The sequence below is a fragment of the Oculina patagonica genome, chromosome 7 (assembly GCF_052425735.1).
Source record: "Oculina patagonica isolate OP01 chromosome 7, crgOcupat, whole genome shotgun sequence".
Taxonomy (NCBI): domain Eukaryota; kingdom Metazoa; phylum Cnidaria; class Anthozoa; order Scleractinia; family Oculinidae; genus Oculina; species Oculina patagonica.
In genome coordinates this window covers 5195281-5220705 of record NC_135764.1, presented here as the reverse complement: position 1 = coordinate 5220705, position 25425 = coordinate 5195281, and the positions used below count along the sequence as shown (strand labels likewise).

The window sequence follows — 25425 nt, the reverse complement described above, 5'->3', positions numbered from 1 at the left end:
GATGTAGTTTCCTACCATGGGACGCATAAAAACCGACAAAAACAAAGAACCTTGCTTACCATGTAGGCCAAATTGTTGCTAGTTGATTTGACCAGCCGTTTAAGCCAGAAACAACTACATCAATATTTCAAAAAGAAAAGGAATGTGAAAACAGTAGGTAAAATAAGGGGGCAGGGGGTGGGGAGAGAATTGGAGACCGGAAGGGTGAAACTTCCAAGGCAAAGCCACTTGGTCTTCTAAGGCAGTGGTTGGAAAATCGTGTCATTTACCATCCCTTAGCTTCACCTTGAAGCACCAGTCTAAATTTGCAGAAGTTAGTGAACCCCTCCTTCTAGCTGGATGAGCCTTCGATTCATCTTGCCGCCTATGATTGCCATGTTGTGCATCTGCTGGCACACAATTTAAAAACTCCTTCCGAAACTGTTCGTGTTTACCCTTTTCCTAGGTTTAATTTTCACGATCCTGATCCTATAGCGTCCGGGAAAATGGCGAAGATTATTTTCTCGTTTAAAATAAAAGGCATTGGGGTATTAAAAAGATAATAACAAGGATTGTAATGCTAACAAGGCTTAGGTTACTTATTCCAAGACTTTTCTGCTACCAATGTCTTGTGCAATTCAGCCAGGCTGTCAAAGACATTGTAGAAGTGCCACTGTAAAATCAGAAGTATATTTATGACTCCTGGTAAAACGTTTTTCTTCTAAAAAAAAGTCGACTTTTTTTAATAGATCTGTAGATAGACAAAACCGGTAGGTCAAAACGTCATATTTTAGTAGGCTCCGTCAACCTATTCATTTCTTTACAAAACGGAAGAATCGCGCGTAGAACGAGCGAACGCGCGAGGCGAGTGAGAAAGAATACCTTATTATAGGAAATTAACAATACATGTTATTAACGTGAATTTTAAAAATTCACGTTAATTTTATGTGTGTTAAATTTTTTACTATAAGCATTTGACCAGAACTTTTCCTAAATTCGCGTTAATTTTATTACGCGTTAATTTTGTTCGCGTTGTTAAAGTGCCTCGTTATATTCCATTAATAAGGTAACTGTCTTGCTTCGCGTGCGATTCTTCGATCTCCCGCTCTTAACACGATTTTCTGAGAAAAACAAACAAAGAAACAAAGAGGCTTTCATGTGCATATGGAATGAATTTCTCTATTTGCTTGATAGAAGTTTAAGTTGATTTGAGGGTAAATATAGTATTTGCACTATGTTCGCCGGCAGTGGCGTGACTAAAACATTTCGAGCTCCAAAGTTAAACTAAAGTTAGTCAAGATATGGTTACATTTACCGTTTAGGGAAAATTTCAAAATCCGAGAATGAGCCGAAAAAACGTCGGAAAAATTTAGAAGCTGATGTTTCAGAAAGAAGATGACAAAATAGAGTATCCATACTGCCAGTTGTAACTGAGAAATAGTGGTGACGATTTTGAATCTAAAAACATGACGTCTTTTCTAGATGCGACATGGTGTCTTTCACTGAATGAGCTTCTCTTGAAGCGCTGACAATTGATTATTTGATTTTCCTTTGAAAATGATAACTATTCGTCTTCATTAAACAGCCTTGTAATGCTTGCAAAGGCGAATGTTTTGATTATGTTTGCACGAGTGATACATTTGTGAAGAACTGAAATCAACTTGACTGTGGCATGTCAAAATTGCCGAGTTATTTTCTGATTCGAATTATGTTGTATTGAAAAGTAAAGAATAATTGACTTAGAATCCAGTGTACATAAAAGTATTCTATCGCTGTTGTGGTAATAACGTAGATCATCTCTAGTTACTTTAGATAACAAATGAAAAAACCAATCAGGATGAAATTCTGTTCACAACTCGAACTTGTGTAATATAAAAAAAGAAGATAATGCAATTAGGCAATTTATATTTAAAAGGAATAGATAAATGCAATTTATATAGGCTTTATAGATTAGAGCAGACGTTTGTTACGAAACGTTTCACCGAGGTTTTACAAAGATAAGCAGACCACAGGTTCACCACTCTTATGTTTGTGTGGTCACAGGCTTCTAATAAGATATCACATTCCTAAGTTATATTGTGAACATCAGGGTTTTCAAATGAATGGTGTTGTATGAATTAAGCAATTAACTTAGGTTAAAAATACTTCTCTCTGTCTTACGCTTTTAAATCGTTAGCAAAACCATGCAACAATAGAAAACAATTATTTAGATGTATCAGTGTTTTTTGTTTAACAATTTAAATATGCACAACCCTGTTCATAGTAGCCATTACTGAGAAATTTTAAAATGTTAGAAGCTTTTGACCACACAGACAGCGAACGGTAAGCCTGTGAATACGTTAAAGAAGTTTTAAATGTAATGTTTTGAATAATAGTCATCGTTTAGTCTAAATCCTCGATTAACATTTAATAAAAACGATGATTTTATAAAGAAACTGATGTTGTAACGTTGGCGGTCAAATGAACTTTAAGGTCTCCGCACACGTGGGGTCAAGACGCAGGGACATGTCGCAGCGACATGAAGCAGCAACAAAATCATGTGTTGTTCACACTGAGGGGACATGTAACAGGGACGTGTTGCGGGGACATGTAGCAGCGACAAAATCACAATGTGTACACACCCAAGAAAATGAAGCGGGTTATGTCGCAGCGACATGTCCCCTTGTGTGTGCTGATATTTTTTGGCGCGTGCAACACGAATTCCTGCAACACTTTGTCCCAGCAACATGTTGCACGAAGTTCAACGAGTTGAACTTCGTGCAACATGTCGCAGGGACAAAACTGCCGAAAAATAGTCCCTCCTACATGTCCCCTCAGTGTGAAAAACACATGATTTTGTCGCTGCTACATGTTGCTGCAACACGTCCCTGCGACATGTCCCCACGTGTGCGGAGACCTTTATACCAATATGAAGCTGAGGCTACGTTTACACGGACACGGTTTAATTTGTAACCGCATCGAAAGCGATGCGGTTACGCCTTTCGTTTACACGGCACCGATCGAGACCACTACTGTAACCGGGTCGTTTTGAAAACGCTGTTAAAAGTGGAGCGTTTTCAAAACGATGCGGTTTCGTTGTTGTGTAAACGGTCAAAAACGGCGAAACCGCATCGATTTGAAAACGGCCATGTATTTTGGCACGAACTGGCTGGCTTGCGAAGGGTAAACATGGTGAAACAAGCATAGAGAGCAGCGCTTGCTTATACAATCACATTCGAAAACAGTCGGAAAATCGTTAAATAGGCTCCGTGTAAACACTTCGAAACCGTGTCGTTTTCGATGCGGTTTCGAGGTCATAAAACCGTGTCGATTGATAACCGTGTCCGTGTAAACGTAGCCTGAATTAACCGTCTTGGCGAATTTGATAAGCTGACGGAAATAGCGTTTATGAACCTCAATTTAACAATCTGGAAAATCCATTCTTTTGACGCAGGGAAACAGAGATCCGTTCAGTGTCGCTGATTGGTTGTTTGGCGGTTACTAATTTTCGTGCACGAGCATCGGCCAATCAGAGACACTGTACGAATCTGTAGAGCTACGTTATCAACATGGAATATTTCTGGTCAAAAGACATTGCCGGCGGATGAATTAATCACCACCTCATCTGCATGGTCTTTCAGACGTTCATTCAAGTCTGCCCATAATCTTAAATTTTTAAAAAAGTGCGATTGCCTGAACAAGCTTGTCTACGGTTTAAGATGCGCGCGAATGTAAAAGACTTTATATGCGCAGCCTAGACCGCATGGAGAGTGCTGTGTTTCATGTATCGATTAGCAAGACTGTAAAGAGAGCTACAAAGTCCGGCAATGTTTGGTTTACCGTCAGCCACCGAGAGTGAATTTGTACGCTCCTTATTGCCTAACTCGTCTTTGTTTATTTTCACTGGGTGTATTTTCAAAACGGTTGTTTTCTTGTTTTGTATTAGTTTTTTGTTTGTTTGTTAATTTTTTGATTTCATGATCAGGCATGCTCGACATTTAAGATGACGCCTTTATGATCCAACTTGGCTTCACCTCGATTCAATTCTCAAAACTATTATAAAAAGAACTGTTAGTGCGTCCACAATTCTATGTAAACGTAGTGTTGAATTAGTATGTTGGATCACTTATCGTGGAACCTACGACTGAAACCTACGGACTCTTTCTCTCGGAAGCATAGAGGTTCCGCCAACTTTAAGCGCCTAAAACAGGTTACTTACCATGGGATATCCTAAAACGCGCCTAAAATATTTCAGACTGATCAGGCAACTTCTAAAAAACAGCGCAGACTTTTCCAAGACTTGAAACTCCCTCCAGTAATAACTACTGACCCAGCCTTCCCTTGGGACAAGGATAGTCAACAAGCAGAGAACTGAACATTCTCGTCCCCATATACATAGCCCTTTCGTTTCTCTTAGCCGGCTTGACACGATAAAACGGAGGGCCCTACGTTTCCTCGTGCCAAGGCTCATCAGGCTAAGAGAAACGAATGCCCTGAGTCCTGAACACAGTGGCTGTGCCGCTACTACATTAAATTATAGTGACCAATGAAATTAGAAGTTTGAGAAAGCTGCGACACTGCTGAAATGAAATGCATGGTATTTGCAAAACTCATCATTCGATCATCATCCCATGAACATTATTCCACACTTCAAAAGGTTCGAATTCCAGCGCCATTCCGGACTTTGTGCCCCGGGTCCCGGGGATTCTGGGTCGGTCCCAGATCTCTGTGCGGGTTTACTTTCATTTTGCTTTGCATTCCAACTTGAGGTGTTGTTTTGCTGTTTGCTGAGTTGAAAATATCCCAGCTTTGCAGAACTGTAGATCTGTTTTCGACAACAAGGTAAGTTTCAGAATGATAAATCGTTTTTCGGTAGCTATTATCTGTAACACAGGGTTTCGATTTGTTTCTTTGAACACTGATATCTGCATCATCAAAATGAGCTGTTATTCACTTCCGCTTTGCTCGATCGAATTTTCGCGAGTGCATTTCGGTTTTTTGTGCAAAACATTCTTTGTTTTCAGTGTATTATTTTCATCTGTTACAGGCCCTGAGCTGCGAAATTCAAAGTGAAAATGTGATTGACGGTGTAGTAATTCCAACTGCAGGTAGGAATTAGTAAACTTTAGGTACGAATCTATAGCCCATGAAGTTCAGCTGTAGATTTCCACATTTGATCGCGTTGAACAAAGAAATTATCCTCTTTGCATGGCTGGAAAGAGCAAGTTATAAATTAGAACTAAGTCAAAGTTCGAGAGCTATATTTATTGTTTCCGGAGGAAGTCGTGCAATCATTGTCAAATTGTTGCTATTAAACAAACAGAAGTCACATTCTACACCAGACTTCTCATACAGCACATCCAGCTCAGGTCTTTGGTTTTAATAAGACTGGGGACCATCAGTTAGGTATGGGTGCATTTCTTTGGAAGAATCCAAGATTGGATTTTGAGTCTGACTGATCACACAGATACCTGTACTTTGCTACCAAAGAAACAAAGAATCTGAAAATGGATTTGTTTTTTGGCCATGATGCCCACCGCCATAACGTAAACACTGTTCCTGCAGAACATATAAGCTTATTAAATTACAATATCAGTAGGTATTTATTTTTCGTGGAAGGTACCCTAGCCAAAATCATTTCATGATACAAAAGCTATTTCAGCAAAAATCACATGTCGAAGCAGTTCTTCTTTCGCCCAAAGCATTATGTGGTGAGAACGCATCGAAGACTGCTGGGAATGCTCTTTTTTCGAATCCTATCCCAAAGAAATGCACAGTTCCCAAATTAAAATCCTCCTAACATTCTGGATTTAGATTTGACCTTATTAATTCACTTGGAGATTGGATTTTTCAGATCCATAATCCTTTTTTGGATTTAAGTATTTATTAAGAAGTGCAAAATCTGTTATTGGATACAAGAATCCAGATTGTGATTGTCTTGATGATACCTCCCCTGACCCCTGACCCCATCCTTTTGCCTGTATGCTCGTCGTAAAAGAGACCAATCTGTGCGTGGCTCAAGCTATTTTAGACCCCTAAAAGATAACAAAATTCTAAAAAGAGGATTTATATTTAGAAGTATACTTTGTCGTGTGTAACCCTAAACGAGACCATTATGGCTAAAAATGTTGGCGTTTTGCCTGGAACACCCAAAGCGAGACCAAAAATCCAAAATTTACACCCCCAAGTGAGATAACGAGCACCGTCACTTTCAAAAGCGAGTCCACCCCCCTCCCCTGGGATGTCTGACTTAAATGAATATAGGATAAGTGTATGTATTTTGCTTAGAAATCATTATAAGAGGTAAAAGTTTTCATGGATATGTTCATTTGAAAACAAGAATATTAATTAAAAATATTCCTCAGAATTACGTTAACTGGTACTTTTTTATTTCTTCAGGTATTTTTCACTGGCGGTAAATATTAGATTCATTTTTGGTCCTGAAATGTGAAATTGAAAGTGAAATCATTTCTTGTGATTCATGATGTAGTCATTCAAACTACAGGTAAGAATTATTTTGGTAAACTTTAGGTACACTGTACAAAACTTAGGTATAGGACCTTTCTGTGAAAAGCCTGAGCAATTTAAGTGGGCAAACGACCATCCAGTAGGTATTGATTTATTCCTACAGTGACCACTGTTTTCAAACATCTGGGAATAGGCTTGACTTAACATATATATACAACCCAGCATCACACAACTCTAGCTGAACAAGGCCTATATTTTTCTGAGCAACAGAAAAAAAAAAGATATCTGCAAAGCGCTGCTTGAGAACATTTTCTTGTCATAATATATATGTGACTTTTTTTTTTTTTTTTTATTGTTTATATATAAAAATTTTATTATTATTATTATTATTATTATTATTATTATTATTATTATTATTATTATAAAACCCCTCCGGCCCTATGCCCACTTAGGGCTTTGGCCATAAGTAGTATAAAACCACTAGCAGTATCTTTTGGCCAAGGCTCCAATAAACATTTTTTCTTACAAAACAAAACAGCTTGTCCCCTGTAGTGAGCGGAAAATTCACCTCATGCCCTCACTCGACAAAATGTAGTCACCTTCTCCTTAGTAGTACAGTCAAACTCTCCGACACCCTCCATAAAATCCCTGCCCCTCCCCAAGACAGCACCCTCAGCACACGGAGGAAACCACTTTGGTCTGTCTGTGTCATTGTGATGATGGCGAGTGATGTTAGATCGGGGTGGGATTCTTTGGGCTGTCCACTTCGGGGCTAAACAAAGAAGTCTGTTCTCTGTGTCCCGCCGCTCGGGAATGTCGCTCGGATGTAAAAATACTGAGTTCGTAATACTGAGCTTCGACTGTAATATAATCATGCAAATCAATCAAACTCATTTGCGTAGCTGCTAAAATATCTTTCAGTCAGTGTCTGATGGTCAGATCTTTAAGCATGGAGGTGAGAAACCATGTCTTTCTTGCTCATTGTTTCATGGCTCATTTTTACGCATTTTGAATGCTGTTTAGATTTGTTAAGTTGAGATTGAAATAGAAAAGTGGAAACCTCTAGAACCCGAGTATGCTATCATAATTATTTTATTCTATTTTTTTATTGTTTTTTTTTTCTACTTTTTGTTCATGAGAAGTGTGATTGCCTAATGGTTAGTATGCTGGGGGTACCCCTGCGATGGAGTAGCATCCCATCCAAGCAGAGTAATAATGACCCTAGTCGCTTAATGCCATGGAAATTAACCCAAGATATTAATTATTAACTCCGGCGAGAGAGGTCACATTGGCTCAATGCAGACGTAATGTTAACCTTTTTACCTTTTGATTTCTTCAGGTTCTTTTTACTGGTGAATATCTTTGGTTCCAAGCTGTCAAACACAAAGTGGAAATGTGATTGATAATAGAAGAATTTGAACTGCAGGTATGAATTATTTTAAAGTGAACTTAAAGGTAGGAATCTATGTGAAGACTTGATGTCAGGCCATCCTTTTAATTTGGTTTCCACATTATTCTGATATTTGGCAACTGCAGCTTACGTTTTTTAAACCTAAGAACCAATGTTAGTGATTGTATAAATAGCATAGTTAGGATCTGGTGAATTCAAAAAATACAGTCGTTATGAATTCACAGCTCAAGGATGCAAAGTTAAAAATACATTTTCTTCGTAGATTTGCTCAATTGTACAACAGTAATATTTTATTTATATTTTAATTTTTTTTTTAGATTTCCCTCTGTTGTCTCAACAAAGATTACGTTATATTATAGCGTGACTTGCGATAAACGACATACGATACGCAGGAGCTTAAGCTTTTAAGCTGCGAGAAAGGTCAAACTGTCTCTTGCTCACAGCGGCCCTGTATCTTCTAAGATGTAGAAATTTCTGTCTAATAAATCTAATAGATCCCATCATATAAAGTTTAGTCTCTTTCGTTTATACATTGGAGTGTGCCATTCTTACTGCACGGGAGTATTTTACTTTGTGTTCTACGCGGTGATTTCTTGTTATTAAGTTAAACTTGATTTCTGTTCGATTGCGCTAAACGGATCCTGTCAATCGGCGCCTGCATTAAAGCGATGACGTCATCAGTTACACGTCATCGCTTAAAAAGGGCTTTTTCTTGTTTTGGGCTTCTGTAAAAAGTTCCTATCATAAAATAACAAAAGCTGTGGGAATATTAAAAATGTTTGTTGACTAATTCTGCACTTGGAGCCTACAATGTTACCATTCTGGTGTGGCCCATAATTTTTTGTTTGTTTGTCTTCATTCTTTGATGGGGTGTGGTTTGTGGGGTTGTTCAGGTGGGGTGGGACGGTATTACATTTTGGATGTAGAGCCCATATTATGTTTTATGGTGGGGTAGGGTGGAGAGGTATATTGTATTACATTTTAGATATACACATGTAGAGCCCATATTATGTTTTGAGGTGGGAGGGGTGGGGGAGGTATTACATTTTGGATGTTGAGCCCATGTTATGTTTTTTGGTTTGGAGGGGTGGGGTGGGGAGGTATTACATTTTGGATGTTGAGCCTATATTATGATTATTATGATTTGTTGTTCAGGTGGGGTGGGACGGTATTACATTTTGGATGTAGAGCCCATATTATGTTTATGTGGGGTAGGGTGGAGAGGTTGTTACTTTTGATATACACATGTAGAGGCAATATTTGGTGGGGGGGTGGGGAGGTATTGGTTGGCCCGAGTTTTTGTTTGGGGGGTGGGGTGGGGGGTTTACTTGATGTTGAGCCCATTATGTTTTATGGTGTGGGGGGGGGTGGGGTGGGGAGGTATTACAGGTTGGCCCAATAGTTTTTTGGTGTGGGGGGGGGGGGGTGGGGTGGGGAGGTATTACATTTTGGATGTTGAGCCTATATTATGATTATTATGATTTGTTGTTCAGGTGGGGTGGGACGGTATTACATTTTGGATATAGACCCCATATTATGTTTTATGGTGGGGTGGGATAGGGGAAGTAGATAGTAAAGCTTTATTCTAGTGGGTACATGTATGCAGTATGTGCAGTTGGTGACCAAATTGGTATCAATTATGGAACAAAAGGTTTGAGTTCTACATGTATCCTGCTCAGGGTACAAGATTGTTTTACCAGTCTTGTACTAGTCCATGAGCAGGATAGAACCTAAACCTTTTGTTCATAATTAATTAGATAGGTGCAAACAGTTTTGAAGTACAGCTAAATTGACACCTACAATAAGCGGGAAGTCCTTGAGACAGTTGAAATGAATACAAATTTTAACCTTTTGGCACCCATTTTAATCTTCCTGCTACTACCATACCACATTGGGAATTCATCATCATCATTACCAAGCATGGCAGTTAGCACTAACTAAGATGGGGCATTACATTATTATTGAATGTACTTACTCCACTGTACTTACGGAATTCATCTTTGTAATTTTTTTTTCTTTCTTTGTGTAAAAAATTTCATTGTAAGTATCGTTTAAGTACTGTATGTTTTTTTTGTGTGTAAATGCATTAAAAAAAAATTAAAAAAAATAAACGAATAAAAGAGAAGACGATCAAAAAAAAAAAAAAAAAAAAGATGGGGCATTCCATGCTACAGCTGTATGATCTATTTTGATGTCTAGCTGCTTTTAACCAAAGTTCTGGGCTTTATTTAACACCATTTCCCTGGTATATTTCCCTGTTGAATCCGACTACATGTACACTGCAGACCTTGTGTTAACATCATTTAATCTTGATTTCAGGAAGAGTGGCTCAGATGGACATTAAAGGACAGAGAATTGTCTATCTGGAGGGACACTGGTCACTGGTATGATTGTTTATAAAAACTCATCGCTTCCTATGTTAACTAGGTCACTGTTGATAGCATCTTAAACAGTACTAAAGAAATGTGATGCAAAAATAGTACAGTGCAAACATAACGGAGGAAAACTAGTGAAATTTGATAACAGACCTCCCTGAGTGATACCTACAGGTACAACAACAAAAGTCTCTGTACGCATTGCGACCCTATCACTGCTGGGACATTCGCACTTGATAGGCATGTAAAGGACTTCAGCTGTAGCCACGGCTTTACAGCAATCTGATGCTAAACTCTAGATAATAATAATATAGTCTTACTAAGTTCAGATAATATTATCGTTAATCACATGAAAGTCATGAGAATGAGAATGAGTCTTTCTGATGACAGCCAAGTTCACTGCAGGCAAATGTTGTTACTGAGAGGCCAACTAAATGGCTTAGATTTAATAAGACAATTACGCTCCAGCTTTTAAATAATATTGTTGAATATGCTTCATATGTAAAATGCTTTTTTATGTCAACAGGAACAACCGGAGGACTAACCGTTTGTACTTTGGGTCAAGATGGCAGCTGCTGCACCTTCACCTCTGGCCAGCTCTGTAGAGAAGACAAATGGAGCCAAGCTCAGCAGACTTCTCATTGATGGTGGAACATCAGTTCTGAGGATGGTTTTCGATCGATATCACCCTCCAGCAAATCTGTTGGCTGATCTCCATGCAAACTATCTCACCCTGAACAATCTCTTAAGGAGGAGAGCTTTACATAGACCTCAATGGGACCTACTGTTTCCACCCGGTGTAGCCGCACCAGACTCCAACACATTTGATATAACCTTGCTATTTCTCCTTCTAACCAATATTTGTGGACTATCCCGTCCCCTATCATTTTGGCACTCTAAGCCTCCCGCAATTGACACCTCTCTTGAGGCGAACCTTGCTCGCATCAAGTTTTTCCGCAATGAGTTGTATGGTCATGTCACCACTACTGGTATTGACACACCAACTTTCTCTGCCCTGTGGCTCGAAATTAGTGCTGTTCTTGTTGCTCTTGGCTTGCACCAGGCAGAAATTGACAGATTGAAGGCAGAGCGGTGTGGTGAGGAAGACTATATTGATGTGTTACTTGAGTGGGCTGACAGTGAAGAGGATATCAAGTCACAGCTGAAGGACTTGCGTCAATCCCAGACCAAAGTACAACAAACTGTTGAGGAAGTGCACAAGACGCAACTAGAAGATCGTGAAATACTTCTGGATAGCAAGGGCATGTTAGAAGAAGTACATCGAGCACAGACCAGAACACAGCAAACTGTTGATGAATTACACAAGACCCAACTAGAAGATCATGAAACACTTTTGTATAGCAAAGGCAAGCTTGAAGAAGTACATCAGTTCCAGACCATAACTAAAGAAACTATTGACGAAGTTCGTCAGAGCCAACTTGAAGATCGTGAAACAATTCAAGAAAGCAACATAAAGCTGCAAGAGGTTTATCAAATCGACAGGAAAACTCATCAAGCAGTTACCGATGTGCGTCAAACTCAAATTGACGACAGCAGAGCAATTCAACAAATGTGTCAGAAAACAGAGCAAGGTATAGAAAAATTGCACCAAGTCCATACTACACTTCAAGATACGAAGTCCACAGTAGAAGAAATCAGTCAGTCTCACGGTGTTTTATTAAGAACCCAAGAAAAAGGCTTTGAAGCTTTGCAACAACAGTTAAAGCAGAGAGCTGAAAATTTGGAAGGACAAAGAGAAAAACACAAACAAGATGAAGTCCTTAAGAAGCTTGCAAAGATTGATTCCCTGAAAGACATGAAATACCACGCAGAAAGATATGTAGAGGGTACCCGAGTGCCGATCTTACAAAAGGTTGAGAGATGGCTAAATGATATTAGTTCCCCAAATCGTGTAATGGTGATCTCTGGGACTGCAGGGATGGGGAAGACTGTAATATCAGCTATCATGTGCCAAGAACTGCTTTTAGCTGGAAGGCTGGCAGGAAGCCACTTTTGTCAGCATGACAGGGCACGCCACAGAAATCCCAAGGTGATGCTTCAGTCCTTAGCTAGTCACCTTGCTGATTCTTTACCAGACTACAAGAAAGCTCTTGTGGAAAAGATGTCAAGAAACCTGGGCGTAGAGATCAACGACATGGAAGTAAAGGATCTGTTTGATTTGCTTTTCGAGGAACCTCTAACCAGCTTAAATGACCCTGGTGTAACCTATCTCATGGTAATAGATGGCGTAGACGAAAGTGAATACCAAGGGCGCAATGAGCTTCTAGACGTGATTGCTAATTACTTTAAGAAACTTCCAGTTTGGATTCGTTTTCTGGTGACAACGCGACCTGAAATAAACATCGCCGATAGACTAAAATGTTTGCAGCCCCTGGAGCTGGAGCCAAACAACGAAGAAAACTTGAAGGACATTCAGCTTTGCTTTGAAAAGCAGCTAAGCCATGTATTGAAAACGGAGTATGAAGAAATCATCTTGCAAGCGCTGGTTAAAAAGTCAGAAGGAGTCATGTTATATGCTCATTTCCTGATAGATTTCATAAAGAAAAAAGTACCACTCCTAACTCCTGAACTGCTGGACAGCACCTTACCTTCAGGTATTTCGTCTGTCTACTACTCATATTTCAAGCGTCTGGAGACTGACCTACGTAAACAACTTAACAACACTGACGACCAATTTATGAACTTTCTAAGTGCGGTGGCAGCTGCAAGTGAACCATTGCCACTCGGTTTCGTTTCTAAATTGTTGCTGTCAGGTAAATCGTCATCAGCTGTTCAGCGAAAAGTAAATGCAGCAATTGGTTGTGTCTCGGCACTTCTGCCTGTTCAAGATGGGCGTATTCTCTTTTTTCACAAGTCAGTCAAAGACTGGTTAATTGAAAAGTCTAACTACGGACAGCACCACTTTAGCGTAGAAGAAAAAGAAGGTCATCACGTCCTTTCTAAGCTCTGCATGGATGAACTTGATGATGTAAAACGAAAAGGCGTTGACGGCGCACATTTTGTTGACACTTCAAAGTACGCTCTGCAGCATGGTGTTCAACACATGCTCCAACTGGAAGAGGATGAGAGAGTATGCAGCCTTGAGGAAGTTGTTAAAAAATATTGTTTGTGCTTAGAACTAGTGTATGCTAAACTGTGTGTGAGTGTTACAGCGGCTTCTGAAGACATTGTTTGCGTCCAAAAACAAGAGGGTGTAAAAGCGTTGTGTGAAGAATGGCGGAGAGCCCTTGACTCTTTGTTGCATTTGTTAAGGAAGCATATAAGCATATTAACAGAACTTCCTCAGGCCATCTTTCAAACTTTGTTGAATGAAGGAGGACCTAAGATTTCTTCTGAAGCATTAAAACTCTTGGAGACTAGATATACCGAAATTCCATATATGGAGCTTGTGCAGAAGGATCTGGAAGTGGTTGTTCAATCCAGGTTTCCATGTTTAGCTGAAGTAGTTTGTTTTGACGTTTCGCCCCAATTAGACTACATGGTGTGTGAATGTCACGATGACATGATTCAGTTATGGTCGCTCCGTACTGGCAAGCAGCTATGGAAACGCCATGCCAAGGTAAAGAAAGATTACTACCGCGTGTTGGATTTTGATACGTTTTTCTCTGATCCGTCATCTAACGTTGTGACTTTTTATCGCTCAGTAGTTTTTCATCCTACTGAGAATGTTGTCTTACCAGGAATCCTTAGCCATGCCTATACTATTGATGGAGACCTGAAACCACTATTTCTTTCAAGCGAGTGCCGTTTCTCGGTTTGTTCAATTTCTGCAGACAAGACCAAGATGCTAACTGATTGCCTAGACAATGCTGCATCTATTGTCATGTGGAGTTTGACAGATGGATCAGAGATCACTCAGTTCACCTGGAATGAAGCTATTTTATCCTTTTCTTGGTCTCACAATGGAAAGCTGCTGGCAATTTCCCACCGTTTTGGTTCGATTCGTTTGGTTGATATCATGGATGGTTTTAAAACTCTAGCCTGGACTACTACTTCAAAAGAATGTGGATTGATAAAGTTCTCTCCTGACTGTCGATTTCTTTTTTGTATACATTCTGAAATGGATAGCGACATCGGTGATCTGTTTCGTTTGCACGTCAACATGGACAATGATTGCAACTTTTCGTTAGATGTTTTTCCAGACAAATTTCATTACTGCCCCTGGGAATATGAAACGTGTAGTGAGGCTGGTTTTTTATTAGGAGATCCGTTTTGCTCTTTCTTTAAAATAGGTTTATGTCAATGGAGGCCGGGACTTGCGTTTGTACTTAATAAACAATCTATATTGCGGGTTTATTCTTGTGGTAGTGTCATAGAGATGTTGCACCCTGACGAACTAATGAAAGACAGAGACGAATTATCAAGGACTGCTGTGAGGGACGTCGCATTTTCATTGAATGGTGACATTCTTTATGTTGTCACTGAACACGATGCAACTCAAACAACACTAATGGCTTGGGACATTTCAAGTGGGAGGTCTCAAGTTGAGAAAAGCATTGATTTTGCCAGTTCTCTAGCAGCGGCTGTAAGAGCAGGTGTTTTATTGATAACAAGTATCGGCACCCTTGAGCTGTGGAATTTTGAGTTGTCTGAGTGCATCCGAAGTTGGTCTGCCATAAGAGGTATCAGACGTGTAATCCCGATATCAGAAGAACGAGTGGCCTGTGAAGTACTGGACAGCAGTAAAGTGATCATTCTGGATACAACCAGTGGAGACATTATGTCAACAATCACTATTCATGGGAAATTTGTTGCATGTAACAGTAAATGTCAGGTGATAACCACACGGATACACGAGAAGGAATTGCAGCTGCAATGTGGCAAAGATGTACTCTGGAAAATATCTAAACCTTTTGATGCGATTCCTCTTCTTTACTGCAACACATTTTCTCCTTCTGAACAGTATTGTGTAGTTAGTGGAATACCCAAATCTGACTATCAAGATAAGGTAGCCCTTTACGTCCTCGATGCAGCTTCAGGAAGAACACTTCACATGTTATGTTTATCTCGTAGCTTGGTTTACTTAAGCCTTAAACTTCATTGCAAGTTTGTCAGTGACGAAGAGTGCGTTGTCAGCATTGATGATGTATCCAAAGGTTATTGTCTTCGACTGTTCAACGTCAAGTCTGGTGACCTGCTTAGTGAAATTACCATGGAAAGCGAAGTACGCAGTTTAGCAGCCTGCCCTCGTGAGCGTTTTATTGCCATTGGCTTTAAGGATTCCAAACACGGTTTCCGTCTTCTTCAGGTGAAGTTGCCGCAAGATAAAAACAACAGGAAGAGCAAAAGGTGAGCTGTTATAAGAAACAAAGTAAAGAAAATGACGCACCAACATTAAAATTGTTCAGTTTTGAGATAACCCAGATCTCGACCAACATGAGTTTCTCATTACACCTGGTATCACACCAGTCATTAAAAAAACTTAAGCGTTTTGTTGAGATTTCTTGAATTTTTTGCAAGCGCCATCCGTACTTGGTCTTCATGTATAATGGCCTTTTCCGCAGGTAAACTTATAAGTAACGGCATGCGAGTATTACTCATTACAGTGGCCCGCAACACTTAACATTTTCTCACCATTTTCACAGTAACGAGTTCAAACACAAACATGGCGGCTTAAATAAGGAGTCTTAAATTAACTAGTTATCAGTTTACTGCCGGAAACTACCTGCCCATTCTTTAGATTGGCCACAGCATTGTACAGGCTACACTGTACGGGCATGTTGAAAATATAATTATGTGGTCTCATATTTTAACTTTACTTTTTCATTTTCTTAGGGACAGGATCAAGCTTCAAGAGTGAAAAGTGCAGACTGCTGGTTGGAATTACCAGACGACTCCGCTGACTGGACGATGCAGTAGTATCTGATCAAGTATCCTAATGCCTTTTATTTTCGCGAGAATTTATTTTTCTTACCGTGGTCGCCTATAAGCCGTATCTTGCTCCAAAAATGAATAATTGCCATGTAGGACAAATAGTTCCAGCCGTTTAAGTAAGAAACGATTACATCAGGTTAAAATAACGGCGGAGTGGGAGAGAAGGGGAGACGGAAGGATGTAAACTTCGAAGGCAGAGCCACTCGGTTTTCGTAGGCATTGTTTGGAAAATCGTGTCATTTGCCATCCCTTAGCTTCTCCTTGGAGCGCTAGTCTTAATTTGCAGAAGTTCGTGACCCCCGCCCCTTCTAGCAGGATGAGCCTTCGATCCATCTTGCCGCCTACGATTGCCATGTTGTACATCTGCTAGCACACAATTTAAAATCTTCTTCCGAAAGTGTTCGTGTTTACGCTTTTCGCGGGTTTAATTTTCACGATCACGATCCTATAGCGTCACGGAAAAATGGCGAAGATTATTTTCTCGCTTAAACTAAAAGGCATTGGGGTATTAAAAAGATTATAACGAGGACTTTAATGCTAACAAGGCTTAGGTTGCTTATTCCAAGACTCTTCTGCTACCAATGTCTTGTGCAATTCAGCCAGGCTGTCAAAGACATTGTAAAATTAGAAGTATATTTATGACTTCTGGTAAAACGTTTTTCTTCTAAAAAGTAGACTTTTTGTAATAGCTCTGTAAATAGACATTAGGTCAAAATATCATATTTTAGGCTGTCGACAGCCTCTTTGTAAAAGATCGAGTAAGGTGCGCGAGACGAAAGAATCGCGCGTGGAGCGAGAGTCTTCGCGTCTCTTCGCGTGCGATTCTTTGTTCTCCCGTTCTCAACACGATTTTCTGAGAATAACAAAGAGGCTTTCATGTACATATGAATTGAATTTCTCTTTTTGCTTAATAGAGGTTTAAGTTTATTTCGAACCCCGAAGTTGAACTAAAGATTGTCAAGATGTTAACTATTTAGCGTTTAGCGCAAATTTCAAAATTCGAGAATGAGACGAAAAATCCTGCGCAAAAATGTGGAAGCTGATGTTTAAATAAGAGAATAACAACAGAATATTCATGCTCTCAGTATGTGAGAATATTAAGTCGTGGCAATTTTACATCCAGGCGTCGTCTTGAGGCGCTAAATGAGGAACTTTTGGAAAGCTGGCAATTTAGTAAATAGTTTATTTTCCTTGCAGTTCTAAGATAAAAAAATTCCTTTATAAACGAGAACTATTCGTCTTTATTAAACAGCCTTGTAATGCTTGAAAAGACGATTATTTTATTTTTTTTTGCAAAAGAGAAGGTTGAATCTAAGTGCAAATACATTTGTGAACAGCTAAAATGACGTCGACTGTAGCACGTCAGAATTGCCGAGTTATTTTCTTATTTCAATTATGTTGTATTGTTAAGTTAACAATAATTAACCCGGAATCCAGTGTTATGTGTACATAAAATTATTCTGTCGCTATTGTGGCAATAAGAGAGAAAGATCATCTCTAGTTGCTTTAATGACATGAATGTGTGAAATCATTCAGGATGAAATTCTGTTCAAAAGTTTGAACTGGTATAATATCAAAAGAAAAAGCATAATGCAATTAGGCAATTTGTATAAAGAAGTAGATAAATGAAATTAATATAGGCTTAGAACAGACGTTTGTTACAAAACGTTTCCGTACACCGAGGTTTTACAAAGACAAACAGACCACAGGTTAACCACCCTTATGTTTGTGTGGCCACAGGCTACTAATAAGATATCATATTCCTATTTTAAAGTTACGGATATTGTAAACATCAGGGTTTTCAAAGGTCAAGAATACTTCACTCTGTCTTACGCCTTTAAATCGTTACCAAAACCATGCAACAATGGGAAACAATTGAGACGTATTTTTACGCAACTTTGTTAAATCATGATGCACAACCCTAAATAATGCCTTGAGGGAATTATAAGCCGTTGATGAGAAATTTTGAAATGTTAGAAGCTTGTGACCACACAGACAGAAAACGGTAGGCCTGTGACATGATAAAGTATTTTTTCATGTAATATTTGAAAAATAGTCATCGTTTAGTCTAAAACGTCGATTAAATTTTAATAAAAACGATAATTTTACAAAGAAAGTATTGTATTACGTTGGTGGTCAAGTGAACTTTACCATTTTAAAGGTGATTTCATCGTCTTGGCGAATTTGATGAGCATAATCTGACGGTAATAAAGTTCTTGAACCTGAATTTTATAATCTATAAAAGCCGTTCTTTTGACGTCGCAGTAAAACAGAAATGCGTTTAGTGTCGCTGATTGGCTGTTTGGCGTTTACTTATTTTCGTGCGCTGAGTATCGGCCAATCAGAGACACTGTACGAATCTGTAGAGCTACGTTATCAACACGGAATATTTCTGGTTGAATGAAAGACATTGCCGGGGGGTGAATTGAGCACCAACTCATCTGCGCGGTCTTTTAGGAGTTCATTCAAGTCTGCTCGTAATCTTAAATTTTTAAAAGAGCGCGATTGCCCGAACAAGCTTGTCTACGGGTAAACATGCGAAAGGAATGTAAGAGACTTAAGATGCGCAGCGTAGACCGCATGGACAGTATTACGTCCCCTGTATCGATTAGCAAGACACCAAACTGGAGAGGTACAAAGTTCGGCAATGTTTATTTTACCATCAACCGCTGAGAGTAAATAAGCAATCTCATTATTGCCTACTTGAATACATTAATTTTCACTGGGTCTACTTCCTTAACCTATTTTTTCTTTAATGAAGATGAATTGTTCAACATGAGACGAGCATGGTTTTTGTTGTTTTATATTAATTTGTTTTCCTGATTGTTTTTTTTTTTTTTCAACTAGATGATCAAAACTATCCTCGACATTAAACGTGACACAAGTCTAGGTAGTGTTCTATTGGTTTTTGGCGTATCTTGAAACCAGCGATCAGGCGATCTTTCGCTCGGAAGCGTAGAGGTTCCGCCAACTTTAAACGCCTAAACCAGGTTTCTTACCATGGGGTTTCCTTAAACGCGCATCAATTATTTCAGACTGATCAGACAACTTCTAAATATCAGTGCAAACTTTTCCAATACTTGAAACTCCCTCCAGTAATAACTCCTGACCCAGCCTTCACTTGGGAAACTAATCATGATAAACCCATCAAAAAACGCCCTGGGGACTAGATTAGTAGTCAACAAGCAAAGAACTGAAGCAATGCCCTTGGCCCTAAACACAGTGCAGCTACTACACTTACTATAAAGACCAATGAAATATGAAGTTTACGAGAGCTGTGACACTGCTGAAATGAAATACCTTATTCTTACTAATTTTCGCGCGTACTTAATTTCGCGAGAACTTGGGAGCCGAATTTCCCGAGTATTAATTTTCGCGTGTTTAAATTTCGCGCAATGTTTTTTTGCACGTATTAAATTTCGCGATTATTTTGAAATCGCAATAATTAGTAAGAATAAGGTACATGCAGGGGGGGAAAGAAACTTCCTTTGTTACGCGACTCAAAAAGGCGACATAGCGGTGCCGGGCAACCGAGAATGCGCAGCAGCTATCGAATGGTTGCTAAGGGCGTAGTGAATAGCTTGACATAGTTCATTGTTTAGTTTGCATAATTTGGTCTTGGCCGTGCACAAAACACAATAGCTATTTGCATTTTGATTGTTCCTTTTGCCAGATATCAAAACAACAGACAGTGATAACGGTGTCCAGTCTGGCAAAAGTAGAGCTTGTGAGTTATACTAAGTAAAAATAACTCCAATGGTTCTGAAATTATTTCCCATTTTTTTGGTTGTTAAATTTCAACCGTGACAAATTTTTTCGCTTGTTATTCCACACCGCCAAAACATTCTCGGTGACGTGAGATATTAGATGAGAAATCTGGCTGAGAATGCCAAAAACATCTCAGCGGCGTAAATCATCAAACGCAAACACCGCCACTATTTGCATTTCACACGCACGCAGTCATTGATATTTAAATCTTTCTGAGAAAACAAAACTTTGGTTTGACGTCTTTCTTAGAAACGGCTTGATTGATATAGACTCGCACCGTTTCCAGGCACTGCTATGTCTCCAAAGAAAAGTGCCGACTTTCTTCGCCCCTTTTCTTCGTCCTTACACGGCGAAAATTTCGAGAGTTTAAAGTATATCTTACAAATAGAATTGAGCAAAAACAAGCTAGCAAAACATGTGGCAAAGAAGTGTGAAACAAACAGGAAACCACGCAGCGCAGACAATTATGCAATGACCTCTAGACATTTCCTTGGCCACAATCTTACGGCTCTATTTAATACATAATGCCTCTAAATAAAACAGTGCCCCTCAGAAAAAAGTGAGAAGCAAATTACGTCGAAAAACCGAATTTAACACAGAACGGCAAGGGTACAGATGTCACAAACGTAGGCCCGTCACCTTTATTTTGCTAAAACTCCGAGGACGTCGACTTTCCGTTTCACAAGCAGCTTTCGAGGCATAATTTCTGTCCTCTATTACGTCTAATTCCAGGAAAAACTGTAGAGCGCCTTTACGAGCCGTTTTGAATTCGTCGCCTTCCATAAATACACTGAAATAACGCTGAATAACGTCGAGCGAAGTTTTCGCTCACTGTTCGTTCGCGTGGACATCAGTTCATTGAAGACGCCGTTATGAAATTTTTATTTCCGGTGGTGTGACGTCAGGGCCCATTGTGAATTACCCAATCAGCGCCACATCCAGAATCTGGATGTTTGACATGACCCAATCAAAGCGTTTGTGTCAGGCCTTCCTCTCCTCTTTCCTTCCCTACCCTCCCCCCCCCCCTCCCCTAAGGAAGGCCTGATACTCAGGTTAGTGGCTACGCGTCTACGCAGTCAAAATTTATCCATAACTCTCGAAGTTTTCTAGTAAAGTGGCTACGCGTCTACGCGTCTACGCAGTCGAAATTTATTCATAACACGAAAAAATCACTCACAAACGTTTGTCTATGCCATCAAGCAAATAAAACTATTTGTGTTTCAAAATTGTGACGAACAACGAGAAACTACAAAGTTAATAACACAGTGAATCGATAATTGTCAAAATCTTACCTCGTCCTGTTTCGTATAAAATGAATGTTGTTGAACGGCAATAGCTTTCGACCTTCGAACAAACGGCTTTAGTTAGTTTTAGTGTGCTTCCCTTACAAACAAATAAGAGCTAACCGCAAGCAAACCAGAGTGGAACTAACCGCAAGCAAACCAGAGTGAAACTAACCACAAGCACACCGGAGTGAAACTAACCGCGAGCAAACTCAAGTGGACCTCACCGCGAACTGAAAATACACCCGACAAAAATTTTAAGTTAGCGATTTAAAACACGTTGACGAGTGAGAAAATTATTCTTACTACTTTCGTTCCCAGTAGCGTTTGATCGGACGGTCCGCGTAGCCATTTTCGGTGGCTACGCGGAACAGCTTTAGTTGCGGGGTATTCTGCAATTTAGCCAAGAAGATCCAGCTCAGGTCTTTGGTTTTAATAAGACTGGGGACCATCAGTTTAATAGTGCATTTCTTTGGAAGAATCCAAGATTGGATTTTGAGTCTCAGATCACATGATACCTATACTTTGCTACCAAAGAAACAAAGAATCTGAAAATGGATTTTTTTTGCCATGACACTGGCGTAACGTAAACACTGTTCTTGCAGAACATATAATTAAAATATCAGTAGGTATTAATTTTTCGTGGAGGCTGGTACCCTAGCCAAAATCATTTCATGATAAAAAGCTAGTTCAGTAAAAATCGCACGTCAAAGCAGTTCTTCTTTCGCCCAAAGCATAATGTGATGAGAACGCATCTGATAGCGGAGAATTCCGCAAAAAGAATTAACTGTGTAATTGTAAACTACACTCATGCATGATGATTTCAGAAGCATATAGCTTCTGTAGGCACACAGTGATTGTCCTAGGAAATCTGCATCCAGTTTAAAATGACAGTGCACACTGATCAATGAACTGTTACCTTCTATAATTAATCATTTTTGAACATTAATCAAAATAGACACTTCAAATTATCGTATTGAAAGGTGTTACAAATAGTATACAGGGTTTTCACAGCGAAGACTGCTAGGGATGTTTTTTTTTTTAATCCTATCCCAAAGAAGTGCACAAACCCTAAAATCCCCCTAACATACCAGATTTAGATTTGATCTAATCAATTCACTTGGAGAGTGGATTTTTCAGGTCCATAATCCTTTTTGGATTTTAGTAAAGAAGCACAAAATCTGTTTTTGGATACAAGAATCCAGATATGGATTTTCCCAAAGATCTGCACCCTTAAGTTTTGTGATTCCCTTGACAGTACCTCCCCTGCCCCTGCCCCCATCCTTTTGCCGGCCTTTTTGTCTAACTCAAATGAATATAGTGTATTGTATTTTGCTTAGAAATCATAAGAGCTAAAAGTTTCCAAGGATATGTTCATTTGAAAACAACATATTAAATAAAATATTCTTCATTACATTAACTGGCACTTTTTTAATTCTTCAGGTACTTTTCACTGGCAGTTAATATTACATTCATCTTTGGTCCTGAAAATGTGGGATTAAAAGTAAATTAGTTTTTCGCGATTCATGGTGTAGTTATTCAAACTATAGGTAAGAATTATTTTGGTCAACTTTAGGTACACTGTACAAACTTAGGTATAGGACCTTTCTGTGAAAAGCCTGAGCTATTTAAGTGAGCAAACAACCAAAACTATGGCATTCAGTAGATATTGATTTACTGTAAAGTTCTGTGTAGCTAAGGCGATTGGAAATCGAATTAAACGGGTACTTCCAAAAATTATTGACAATGACAAGAGCGGCTTCCTAAAAGGACGCTCCATCGCTGAAAATATTTTACTAATTGATGGAATAATAAACTTTGCGGATAATACGAATAAACCCGGTCTCCTGATGTTTGTAGACTTCGAAAAGGCGTTTGATTCGATCGAGTGGTCTTTTATAGAACGAGCTCTCATACACTTCGGTTTCGGGCCCTCGCTGGTGAACTGGTTCAGGCTTTTCTACAAAGATGTCTCCAGCGCCATCCAAAACAACGGTTGGGTCTCAGAGCATTTCATCTTAGGTAGAGGGGTCAGGCAAGGCTGCCCGATGTCCCCATACTTGTTCATAATAGCAGCTGAGATACTAGCCAATTTTATAAGAAGGGATAAAGACATAAAGGGGTTTGAAACGAATGAAGTAGAACACAAACTAAGCCAATATGCCGACGATACAACCTTAATACTCGACGGTTCTGAGGGCTCATTTCTTCGTGCAGTTGCAGTCTTGGACGGATTTCACATAATCTCTGGGCTCAAGGTGAATTACGAGAAAACAAAAGTGCTATGGGTGGGTTCAGCAAAAGAAAGAGAACCAATAAAATGTGACAAATCGGAAATTTCCTGGGTGAAAGGAAAAGTATTTGCACTTGGAATTTGGTTTGCAACAGACAGGAAGACAATGCTCCGCTGCAATTACGAGGTAAGGATCAAAAAGATAGAAAGTGTAATTGAATCATGGCAGTTTAGGAGGCTCAGTTTAATCGGAAAAATTACCATCATTAAAAGTCTCCTGGTTTCCCAACTGGTCTATATTTTAACGCCGCTAACCACCTCCGTAGAAGCATTACAAAAAGTCAATAAAATGTTTTTCGATTTTCTCTGGGATGGTAAAGGAGATAAGGTTAAAAGGATATTTATAACCAAAGATTACAAGGAGGGCGGCCTAAAAATGATTGATATAAACAAGTTCAATCAATCTCTCAAAGTCTCCTGGATCCAAAAATACCTGGATCCGACAAATGATGGGAAATGGAAATTTGTTTTCGAGGACAGTCTTAAAAAGCATGGAGGAAGGGATATTTTCACCTGCAATCTTCACAAAGACGACATCCCCACGTTAGGGGTCTGTAACCCCTTCGTCCAAGAGGTACTGGAAGCCTGGGCAGAGTTACATTTTACGGATGTCACTGACATCACTGATGTAAATGTTGGTGACCAGATCATCTGGTACAATTCTCTTATTCGAATAAACGACCGACCCGTTTTCCATAAACATTGGTTCAACCACGGAATTTGCAAAATTTCCCACTTATTGGACGAGAATGGCACCCTGCTTAGGTACGACGAGCTGAGGATTAAGTTCCCCGAGCTAAAATGGTTTGAATCATTTGCCGTTCTTTCAGCTATAAGGTCATTTATAAGGAAGCTACATAATCCTCAGACGCCAGACAATAACATTATGAAAGGAGTATCTTTAGCTGATCTTACCTCTAAGAGTAAGATCAATCATTTTGTGTATACCTCTCTTTTAAAGAGAGAAAAAATCCCACCCATTGGAAGCCAAGTAAAATGGCTGAGAGACCTTCATGTTCAGAACGACTGTGAGGTAGACTGGAAAGTAGCATACACAATTGCTTTTAATTGTACGGCGTCCACCAAATTAAGAACCTTCCATTTTAAATTCTTACATCGGAGGATTGCCACGAATGATTTTCTGCAGAGAATCAATCTTATACCTTCAAATAAATGTTGCTTCTGTGCAAAACAAACAGAGACTATCATTCATCTTTTCTTGAACTGTCCCATAACGCAATGTTTTTGGGAAGATATTAAACAATTTCTCTTTCAAAAGGGCTTTGGGACTGAGTTTGTTCTCACAGATCTCCATTTGATGGGGCTGTTAAGAATCCCGACTAACACAGCCGTTGATCTTGTGCTTCTAATTGCGAGATATCATCTTTACTCCCGGAAATTAGGCGGAGCGCCTCCTTGTTTGTCTGTTTTCTTGAGTAAGTTGAATTCCATTATTCAAATTGAAAAACAAATAGCTTTGCATAGTAATCGTTTGACCGCCTTCACAAACAAGTGGAAGATGTTTCTCTGTTAATCTCCTCTACACTTTTTTCCCTATAAATTATCTCCATGTTTTATCCGTTTGATTTATCCACCAATCTAGTTTCTGTAAACCAAGTGTTGGTTTAGTTTTTTTTCAAATGTGAAATTTATTTATAGATCCGTCTAGCCATTATGTAGTTTTTTTTTTTTTTTTTTTTTTTTTTTTTTTGTCGACTGTTTCCTTTACTAAGTAGTTGCTGTAGCGTCATTGTTATTTGTATATATGCATAGTTTTTCTGCTGTTTTTTTTTTTTTTTTTTTCCTTTTTGCACTGTAATTGTGGCATGAGGCATTGTTAGTATCACTGAAAGCATAGCAAAAAACAAAAGAAAAAGAAAAGAAAAAAAAAAAAAGAGAGAAATATATATGTAGATTTAAATAAGTAATAAGCAAATACAGTATTGTAAATTAGATAGTATTGTAAGTTTTGTA

General features: G+C 39.1%; 1 protein-coding gene across 3 annotated transcripts in view; it reads left to right on the top strand.

The window, feature by feature from the left end:
* The first annotated feature begins 4719 nt into the window (after positions 1–4719).
* The window catches only part of LOC144659656 (uncharacterized), an 86150-nt gene continuing 65444 nt past the window's right edge, over positions 4720–25425 (top strand). The window contains exons 1-7 of one of the 3 annotated variants that reach the window (XR_013571941.1): positions 4720–4800; positions 5006–5066; positions 6358–6463; positions 7766–7852; positions 10157–10221; positions 10739–15522; positions 16009–16815. Coding sequence is in view for 2 of the 3 variants with exons in the window: in XM_078520146.1 (XP_078376272.1) it covers positions 10778–15522; positions 16009–16033 (4770 nt within the window). In the remaining variant the exon portion in view is untranslated. Of the gene's footprint in view, positions 4801–5005; positions 5067–6357; positions 6464–7765; positions 7853–10156; positions 10222–10738; positions 15523–16008; positions 18224–25425 lie in introns of those variants that run through there. The other 2 variants (XM_078520147.1, XM_078520146.1) reach the window with 2 other exon arrangements.